Raw genomic sequence first — 10,680 nt, forward strand, 5'->3', positions numbered from 1 at the left:
AAAGATCACATAGTATGAACCTAGCTACCGGCAAAGGGCCCCAGGGAAGAAAAATCATGGTGGGGTGGGGCAAAAAAAAAAAAAGTACCTACTATAGCAATTGAAATCTTACAATTATTTTATCAATTTGAATGAGCCATTCACTTTTACATAGTGTATAGACGTTCATCTTTGGTTAGTTTTTGGTCGAATAAAATTATTTCTAATTGGATTAAATTTTAAATGTAGATTTTTTTTTGGTTGTTCCAGAATTTCATCTTGGAATTCTATAATTTTAATCCAGCATGTCAAACTTCCAGAATACCACATCCTCCTCCATTATTTTCCTGCTAACTGGTGTTCCTGGGCTGGAAGCCTTCCACACCTGGATCTCCATTCCCTTCTGCTTTCTCTACATAACTGCTCTCTCAGGAAACAGCCTGATTCTCTTTGCCATTGTCACTCAGCCCAGCCTTCATGAGCCCATGTATTATTTCCTCTCCATGCTGTCCACCACTGACCTTGGCTTGTCCGTATCCACTCTGGTCACCGCGTTGGGTATATTCTGGTTCAATGCCAGGGAGATCAGCTTTAATGCCTGCTTGTCACAGATGTTCTTTATTAAACTTTTCACTGTCATGGAATCGTCAGTGCTGTTGGCCATGGCTTTTGATCGTTTTGTGGCCATCTCTAATCCCCTCAGGTATGCCACCATTTTAACCGACTCCAGGATAACTCAAATTGGAGTGGCAATTGTCATCAGGGGGACACTAACACTGACACCAATGGTAGCACTTCTTATGAGACTATCCTTCTGCCGTAGCCACGTGCTCCACCACTCCTACTGCTTCCACCCTGACGTGATGAAACTCTCATGCACAGACACCAGGATCAACAACGCAGTTGGACTGACTGCCATGATCTCTACTGTTAGTGTGGACTCAGTCCTCATCCCCCTTTCTTATGTTTTGATCATTAAAACTATCCTCAGCATCGCATCCCCGGAAGAAAGGAAGAAAGCCTTCAGCACATGTATCTCCCACATTGGGGCTGTTGCTGTATTCTGTATTCCATTGATCAGTCTGTCCTTTGTTCACAGATTTGGGAAACGAGCCCCAGCCTATGTACATACTATGATTGCTGACACCTACCTGCTGGTCCCCCCTGTCATGAACCCCATCATCTACAGTGTGAAGACCAGACAGATACGCAGAGCTGTGATAAAAATTCTCCATTCCAAAGGCACATAGGATCATAGAATTCTAGAGATGGTCTATGTCAGGTCATATTATCAGTTGAGAAGTAAATCTGGTGATTGTTGAAACTAAGTGTGCAAATATTTAAAATCAAAGCTGGAATGTATTTAGAAAATCAGCTTGACTGACCCCTTTATTTTACAAATGAGGAGATAAGAGAGCATAAGAATAGGAGAAATAAACAGCCTAACGGTCTATAATTTCTCCTCTAATCACTGCTTGTTCTAAATCATTGTTTATCCTGCCAATAGCCTTTCTCTTCAGGGCAGTTAGAATGACGCATTGAAAAAGTCACTCCTTTTTGAGAAATAAATCATATTTACTAACTGCAATAATAAGTTTAACTAACATTTATTATTTCCTTTGATATTCGGTTTTTTTATATATACTAACACATTTTATATTCAAAACAACACTATGAGGTAGTTACTTATATTATCAGTGAGAAAATTGAAGCACAAAAATGTTCAGTAACTTGCTTAAACACCTAGTAAGGGACAGAGCCATAATTCACATCCATGCAAACTGACACCAGGGTCCCCCCAACTCTTAGCCCTAATGCCATATTGCTATATATAATATAAACTGTATATATTTATATATCTATACCATATTTACATATAATATAAATATATATACAATATAATGTATATTTATAAGTGAATTAATTAATTTGTACTGGGGGGAAGTAATTTAGTCAAACAAATAAAAAATAATACTCTGTTCACTAGAAATTTTCAACCAATTTATGGAGGAAAAGCCCAAAACAAAATCTTCAAATCTCACAAATGTTTTTCCACCTGATGTTCTTTCCCAGCTAAGCATAGTCCAGAATTTCTCTCCACCCTCCATCAACTTTCTACCCCAGCAGAAACTGAAAAGTGACTAGAATTGCAAAGGAATTATACTTTGTTATTTACTTAGAATTTTTTTGAATTTGTGACGTATATTTCACATAATGGTTTAATCCAGAAAGTTAATTTTTTCAACCTGGATATATCCAATGATTCACAAAATTTTAAAGCACATATTTCAGTGATATATTGCTATCACTCAGTAACGGTGGGCCCTATAGCTGGTATCAGATCCAGCAAGGAAGTAGAAGTAGTCTTTCATGTCTACAGGGAATTTATTAAGTGACTACAGTACTGGCCACTGAGTAATTAGGATAATTCGAAACCCTCAGCATCTTTGACAATAATATTTTCAGTCTCAATGTTTATTAGTCTTCATCTTCCTGATCTTTGAATGTCCCAGGACTTTGTTCTCAGACCTGTTTTGTTCTTTGTTATATTCCAATTTTTGGTCATCTCATCTAGCATCATGACTTTAAATACCATCTATATGCTGGCAAATCCCAACTTAATATTTATAGTCCAGACTCACATCCAATCACCTGTCCATCAGTATCTTCAATTGAACATCTAACAATCATCTTAGATTCATCATGTCCAAAATCATGTCCTAATAGTCACATCGAGGAAAGACATTCTCAGCTACAGTCTTCCATCACTCAGAAACTCTGCCTTTCAAGTTGCTGTGATAGAACACTTGCAATTATTTCTGACACCTGTCTGTCTCTCCCATTCCACATCCAATCTTTTAGCAAATGCTGGTGACTCTTTTTTCCAGGTATTCCAGATGTTGATATCCAGAGTACAACTACTTTCTACTACCTCTGCTGCTACCACCATGATTCGAGCCATCATCATTTCGAACCTGAAATACAACAGTCTCCTGGTGGATCTTTACAGTACAGTCTATTTCCCCCACCATAGTTAGACAGTTTATTTTAATACACAAGACAAATCATATCACTTCCTCTGCACAATATGTTCTAGAGTCCCCCTGTCTTACCCAGGGAACATTCACAGTCATTATAATATTTTCTAAGGATTTATGTGTTCTAACTCCCCTCCTTCATCTCCAACTACTCTCCCCTTTATTCACTCTACTACCACCTAATATCCCCTTCAACTCACCAAGCATGCTTTATCTTCAGACTTTGCACTTGCAGTTCTCCCTATTTGGGATGTTCTTCCTCCAGATGCCTCCGTGTCCTACTGCCTCTTATCAAGCAGGCTCTGCTCACATGTTCCCTTCCTACAGGGCCCTTCATATTATAAAAAATAATAATGACAACAACTCCCTCAATCCTGCCTGCATTTACTCTCTCTTCCTTACCTACCTTGTTTTAATCTCTAGCAGCTTTACCTCCTCCCCAACATGTTATATATCTGTTTATTTCTTTTCTAGTTTCCCCATTATAAGGTAAGGTCTTTGAGAATTAAGAACTCTTTGTTTCATTTATGCTGTCTTCCTAAAACAAGGCCTGCCAGATAGAAAAATCAAAACATCTCTGGATGGCCTGGCTCTATTTACCTCTCAAGGCTCATTGTTTCCCCTGTATGCGATGCTCCAGGCACAACAAACAACTTGCATTTCTTTAGCCCTCATAGCTCTATCTCACTTTAAGCCTTTGCACAAGCTGTCACCTCCATCTACAGCATCCTCACTCTCTCCCTTCTCCTGACTTAGTATAGAAGTGGTTTTCCTTCAGAGACTTTTTCATCACTTCTCAAACCTGTCTGGTGTCGTTCCTACAGCACCTTCCTCATCACATCCCTTTTCAGATTCTACAGTAACCATTCTCTCCACAACAGACTCTGCCCACTTCTCAGGACCAGGGACCATGTCTTTGTCACCATTGGAAATAAACGCAGATGATGTAGACTTACAGACTCTTTGTTTCCACACATGATGTAAGATGGGGCATGGAGAAAGGAAGGAAAGAAAGAGAAAGAGAGGCTTGGGCTAAAGAAGAAGGATGGGGTACCCAGAGTCCTAAACATGGGAAGGAGATGGAACTTCAGTCTTAAGAACTAGACAGTCAAGATGTTCTCACTACTTCTATAGCTGTTTCTCCCGCATTACACCCCCACACACTAACATGAAAAGCCCCACTGTCCGACAATCCTAGAACTTGTAAGTTTCCATTCCCAGGGAGTGTGTAATTTGGACACTTGGGTAACGGGTGTTGCAGAGCAAATGTCATCTGTGACCCAAGTGGACAAGCTCACAATGAATTGGAGACTTTCCAAAAAGCCAGAGCAGTGGTGGACACATGGCTGCTGTTGCCGTTTCTTGAACTGAGTCCAAGAGAAAATCCTTAAATGTCCCGTAAGTCCCACAAGGCCCTATATTATGCAATTTCCCATCACCTCTCTGATTCTATCTCCCTACTATTCTTGCCCTGGTTCCCTCTGCTGAGGCATACTGACCCCCTTGGTCTGCTAAACCACCAGATACACTCCCTTCTCAGGAACTTTATTTGTAGTTTCTGTTCCTTCTTCCTGGAATGGCCTTCTTTAAATATCTCCATGGATCTATTTCTCACTCCCTTAGGCTTCTCCTGAAATGCTTTCATTACGTGTGGCCTTCTGCACATAATGTTGTGCAAGAGCTTCCTTTACAATTTCAAACTTCCCCCTTGATATTTATCTGTTCCCTTCTTCCCTTTCTTTTTCTCCTTAAGACTACCTAACATCCTATTTCATTTTTTATGTCAATTCCATCTATTGTCTGTCCCCCTGACCAGAATACTCCATGCGGGTGGGGATTTGTGTATGTGGTGTCTATTTTTCTTATTACATTATAGGCCCTTAATAAGTAGTAGTTGAATGTGAATGAATACAGAGTCAGGATACCTGGCTCTTGGACCAGTGTTATAACTCATTAACCATGTGACCTAGGCAAAGAGCCTCTATGTCATGTATTCTTTATCTGTGACCCAAGTGCAATGAAAAGTAGCTTCCCTACCTCAAGGTCTGTTACATCAACTGAGAGAAAAGCTGGAAAAAGAAAAGCTCAAGAGGTGCATGACCTTATTTTGAATTATGGGACTACATTTTTGTGTACCCATCTCGGTAAAGAGGATGTGAACTCCTAGAGCCCAAGGACCTAACCAAATACTCACATTAGCAGTTGTGTCTAGCACAGTGGCTGATAAGGAAAAGCACTAACCACTGTGGCTAACTGGAGTTTGAGTTGCTTGGAGGAGCGGAAATAGATTCTCGAGAGCCCTGTGTGTGTAAGTGCGGGAGTGATGGCAGAGGCCCTGGTGATTGCCACCCAGCCCCTCCGCGCTCCACCAGACTGAAAGAGTGGGAGGCCTGTGGGATTGACATCCAGGTGGCAATGGAGATATTGCCTCCTGTCTGCCAAGCCCCTGGGCCCTAAGTCCATGTTCCCACATCTTGTCCCCATGGGCTTCATGGGCAGAGTTATAAATAAACCTGTGTTTGAAAGGGAGTGTCAGCCTCAGCTGCGTCTCATCAGGATTGCACCATATTCAAGCAGGTGCATCCTCACTGGGGTCATGCAGCCCATGGTCCCTGCCAACCAAAGGGATCCTGAAGACCCCACAAACTGTCTCATGGCAGGTGACGGGGAAGCCTTTGCATTCCACACATACCTTCATGGGCCAAGAAGAGATGTTCCAGAGCGTTAGCTGACATCCAGAAAGGCAAGTGAGAATACATGTAACAACCACATTCAGACCCAAACTGAAGCTGAAAGTGGATCTGGCTAGGGGTCCCTTTAGGCAGACCACATGAGAGGGAGACATGAGGTGTTCTGGGATAGGTAACTGGGGAGATGAGATGATAAAAATCTTAGGCTGCTATCAGCAAAGCAGAAAAGGTGCCCTGTGGAGAGAAGAGTCAGGGAACTATCTGACTCTGAGGCCAATAGAGACCCTTCTGTCTGCCAGTGCTGATGCAGTAGCATCAGAGGCCCTGAGAAAGGGGAAATGTGTTACTGTGCTTCCCTTGCTACCCTCCATGCCTGTAGGCATCTGCCTCTGTAAAAGGCTTTTCATTCTCTGACAGAAGCTGCGGGGGCCAAATCTGGGATCTAATATTTGTCAAGGAAGATAGCTATAATATCTTGACACATGTTCTGAGAATGGAGAAGAATGACTAGTAAACAGAGACGTGGATTTTCTGAACTTTGAACTCTGGATCTATTCTTCCTTGCTTATCCAAGATGAGGAGAATCCAATTTAAAATTTTACTTTTCGTTTTATCACATTATATTTTAAGACCCATGGTCTCCAAACCCTCTCCACTAAGGCCAAATAGAAGAGCATGTCCCAGTAGCAGAAAGGACCCAGGTTAGGAGTGAAGAAGAATCCTGAGGGGATGAACAGGTTAACTTGAATAGCACTGATGAAGATATCTGCAGAGTTTATTCTCAAGATTCAGAAACTCTTCTCAAAGCTAAGCCCTTAGCTCTTTAGAGACAATTAGCTCTAAATACCAGGGCCCCTGGGGAGACTCTCAGGGAAAGAGTTTGATGGGGTCAGAGTACAGGGTGGGGCAGAGCAACACTGGGCTTCCTAAAAAAGAAATCTCACCTAACATGAATGGCTCGCTCATCAGCAGAGGTTCCAAGAAAGATAAAGATCTAGGAGTCTCAGGACTTAACTCAGGCTCTCTTTGTGGCAGTGAGAGTGGCCTTAGAGGCAGCTTTTAAGTGTGCGGGAACCCATGAGCCAAGTACAGAGCGAAGAACCTTCACAGGGACCACGCCTGACAGCTAGAATCCTGCCAGCACCTACATCTCCAGGGAAGTCATTGGAGGGAGCTACTGCCTTTCATTTGATGACCCCAGATAAGTTTCCTTGTTACCTGAAGAGGCTGACTTTTGGCCTTTTATTCTTAGTTTTTATTTTGTGTTTTTTTGTTTTTATTTTTTTTAAATCACGGTTGTGTTTCTTTCCTCTCTCTCACTGAACTTTGACCTGGGGACCTGGAACCCTGAAGATTTGCAAACAGAACAAAACAAAACTAAAACCCTACCTATCCCTACTGTTTGGTATACTTTTTATTCCCTTCTCTGTCTGCTTAATTTTTACTCATGTTTCAAGACTAAACAGAAGGACCATCTTTTTTTCAGGAAGTCTCCTCTGATCATGGCTTTCCCCTCCCATGCATTAAAAGCACATCTTTTGCTAATACTTATCCCAAGATTCTGATATTTGGGTTACTTGTCTGTCTTTCACCCTAGGCAGGGTATCTGAAAGGCAAAAGATGTGTCAGGGCATCCAAAGGGCAAAAGATGTGTCTTTGACTCTGTATCAGCATCTAGCATATACCCTTGCTATACAGTAAGTCCTATAAGTAAATGCTTACAGAACAGATGAAGAAGGGAAGGGAAGGGAGGGGAGACACAGTCTGTCAGAAAGAGGTTCCTGGTAAAGGTATCTCTTAACACCTAGCTGGGGAAAAGGGCCGCCCAGTATCCAGACAATGAAGGTATGGGCCAGGACAAGGAGTCCAGGGAACTTGGGAAGGTTAGATTTTGGGATAAGCATTGTTCTCTCCAGGTTCCCTTTTACAAATGTGAATGGACTTTGAGAGTAGTGATTGATAAATGAATTTGAGCTGTCACTTTTCCCTTCGGCAGGAGGCTTCAGAGAGCCTGCTTATGAGCGAGCCCAAGTGACTTGGAGGAGCTGAAGGAAAGAGTGAGGGAGGGAGAGCTAAGGTGCATTCATTTCCCAGGTCTCCAGGGCCAGCCTCTCTGATTGTGCTCCCTGTCCCAGCAGGCTAGCAGGCTGCCAGTGTGACCTCACCTCTCCAGTGCCCCCGTCTCGGTGCCAGCTATGAGTGCCTGCAACTTCACACATACCACCTTTGTGCTTATTGGTGTCCCAGGACTAGAAGAAGCTCACTTCTGGATCGGCTTCCCCCTGCTTTCTATGTATGCCATGGCAGTGTTTGGAAACTGCATCGTGGTCTTCATCGTAAGGATGGAGCGCAGCCTGCACGCTCCCATGTACCTCTTTCTCTGCATGCTGGCAGCCATCGACCTGGCCTTGTCCACATCCACCATGCCCAAGATCCTCGCGCTCTTCTGGTTTGATTCCCGGGAGATTACCTTTGATGCCTGTATGACCCAGATGTTCTTTATTCACGCTCTCTCAGCCATCGAGTCCACCATCCTGCTGGCCATGGCTTTTGACCGTTATATAGCCATCTGCCACCCACTGCGCCACGCCGCAGTGCTCAACAATACAGTGACAGCCCAGATTGGTGTGGTGGCCATGGCCCGTGGATCCCTCTTCTTCATCCCACTGCCTCTGCTCATCAAACGGCTAGCCTTCTGCCAATCCAATGTGCTCTCACATTCCTATTGTGTGCACCAGGATGTCATGAAGTTGGCCTATGCAGACACATTGCCCAACGTGGTCTATGGTCTTACTGCCATTCTGCTGGTCATGGGTGTGGACGCCCTGTTCATCTCTTTGTCCTATTTTCTGATTATACGAACAGTTCTACAACTGCCTTCCAAGTCAGAACGGGCCAAGGCCTTTGGAACCTGTGTGTCACACATTGGTGTGGTACTGGCCTTCTATGTGCCTCTCATTGGCCTCTCAGTGGTGCACCGCTTTGGAAACAGCGTTGATCCCATTGTGTATGTTCTCATGGGTGATGTCTATCTACTTCTGCCTCCTGTGATCAATCCCATCATTTATGGTGCCAAGACCAAACAGATTAGAACTCGGGTGCTAGCTATGTTTAAGGTCAGCTGTGACAAGGACTTTCAGGCTGTGGGAGGCAGGTGACGCTTACCACTGAAGTCATCCTTAATGGCTTGATATAATGATTTCCTAAAGCTAACTTAATCCCAGTTGCCCATAAACACATCAATGCGCCCATAAGCACATCAATGCTTTTCTCTGGCTTGGCTTCCAAATACGTCTTCTGCTTGAGGTGAAATTTTTGAGGCTACCATAATTCTTTTCCACAAGTAAAAATATTATTGATATTCTTATTATATAAAAAGCTTGTTAGAAAATAAATAGTAAAAGAACATAAAGAAAAGAGACAAAAAACTGCAATTGGCTTTGAAACAAGGGAAAAGTTGTTCTGACTAGTAATCCAAGAAACCTATATTAAAACAATAATTAGGTAACATTTTTGCCTATTAAATTAGCAGTTTTTATTAATGAAAATTCACAATGAAAAATGAGTTTGTGTTGAAACAAATATACTTGCGCATCACAACTGATGGAGTAATTGGCAATATAAAGCAAGCATTTTTTACAAGTTACATGCTTTAGGGACTTCCCTGGCAGTCCAGTGGTTAAGATTCTGTGCTTCCACTGCAGGGGGCGCGAGTTTGATCCTTGGTCAAGGAACAAAGATCCCACATGCCGTGTGGTATGGTAAATAAGTAAATAAATAAAAAAGTTATAATCTTTAATGCTGTAATCTCACTTTTGAAAATTTATTCTAAGAAAATATCCCTACCTATGGTGTAGGTACTATTTTTGTCCTCCACTACCAGTGAGAGAAACGAGGTTTACATTAGCAAGAAAACTAAGTCACACAGTTTGTGGGTGTTGTGCCATGATTTGAAATTAAATTTCATGACCAAATACAGTTATTAAATGTCTGTGCTCTATTGCTTCCTGTTTAACATCTGCCATTTATTTCCTCAGCCTATGTAAATCCTGTTTTCTTTCTGCTATGTGCCTTATAAGGTGAATGACTGTATTTGTGCTGGAGATTACCCTGCCCTTGCTGTGAGCAACAAATCTAGGTTACTCTTCATGTATTACAGCAACCCTTCATGTTCTACAGCCTTCTTCTTTCCAGATTAAGGGAGAATATTTTTGTCTGTTTATCTCTTATATCTTCTCAGTCATGTCTCCCTTTTTTTAAGTGTATTCTGTATCTGTCAAACATTTCCAATGTCTGAGTTTTAACTTAGGTATAAGATATTATAAATTTTATTTTAAATTTTGCTAAGTGTAATACTTATTGCTTTCACATTTATAGAATCCTATAAACTCAGATTTGGAAATGTGAGCGGTTCCCTGGTCTTCTTTCCTACCAGTGCAGAAATCTGAATGCATCTTTTCTCAAGATGGGCTATTCTCCTGGTAGAGTTGAGCAGGTCTGATGAGAAGCTGAATTCTGAAGGCAATCATTGGGCCTATGTGTTCCCTCAGTAGCTTCATTAAACAAATCTTGGGTTGGGGATTAGGGTGGATAAACCATGGAGGAGACCCCAACCTGTGGGCTCTTTCTTAGAAGGAGGGAAACTTGGACTCTTAACCTGTCTCCTGCAGAAGGGTCTTCCTACTGTAGGTATCTGTGAGCATCCAGTTGTGATTCCCTGCCCAGAGGCAGTAGAATAGCCTCCAAAGTTACACAGCCAATCAATGCAAATAGGGCTGAGAGAAGAGACAGAATGGAAGAAATGGATGATTTCCCTAAAGAAAAGAAGGGGTGCTCATGCTCTGTAAGAGTGGAGATTCAGGTATCGGGCCTCACCCCAAATAATGAGGTCAGGGGCCTCATCTTATGAGACTGAACCCCCTATGTCTCTCCCCACACCTTCCATCCTTTGTTATTTTGCTGTGCATTGCTCT

The 10,680-nt window shown here is 42.4% G+C and overlaps 2 protein-coding genes across 2 annotated transcripts; both read left to right on the top strand.

Annotated features, from left to right (window-relative positions):
- The first annotated feature begins 284 nt into the window (after positions 1 to 284).
- On the top strand, positions 285 to 1,229 carry LOC130861633 (olfactory receptor 51F2-like). Its single transcript, XM_057750675.1, has one exon. The coding sequence runs from the start codon at positions 285 to 287 to the stop codon at positions 1,227 to 1,229; it is 945 nt and encodes a 314-aa protein (XP_057606658.1).
- A 6,632-nt stretch (positions 1,230 to 7,861) lies between these two features.
- On the top strand, positions 7,862 to 8,865 carry LOC130829117 (olfactory receptor 51E2). The gene has a single exon (XM_057695317.1). The coding sequence runs from the start codon at positions 7,903 to 7,905 to the stop codon at positions 8,863 to 8,865; it is 963 nt and encodes a 320-aa protein (XP_057551300.1). The 5' UTR covers positions 7,862 to 7,902.
- Positions 8,866 to 10,680: the final 1,815 nt, after the last annotated feature.

Source organism: Hippopotamus amphibius, chromosome 9 (genome assembly GCF_030028045.1).
Source record: "Hippopotamus amphibius kiboko isolate mHipAmp2 chromosome 9, mHipAmp2.hap2, whole genome shotgun sequence".
Taxonomy (NCBI): domain Eukaryota; kingdom Metazoa; phylum Chordata; class Mammalia; order Artiodactyla; family Hippopotamidae; genus Hippopotamus; species Hippopotamus amphibius.

What these genes read in the sequence shown, in the direction of transcription:
- LOC130861633 (XM_057750675.1), top strand. Translation starts at nt 285, where the DNA reads ATGTCAAACTTCCAGAATACCACATCCTCCTCCATTATTTTCCTGCTA.
- LOC130829117 (XM_057695317.1), top strand. Translation starts at nt 7,903, where the DNA reads ATGAGTGCCTGCAACTTCACACATACCACCTTTGTGCTTATTGGTGTC.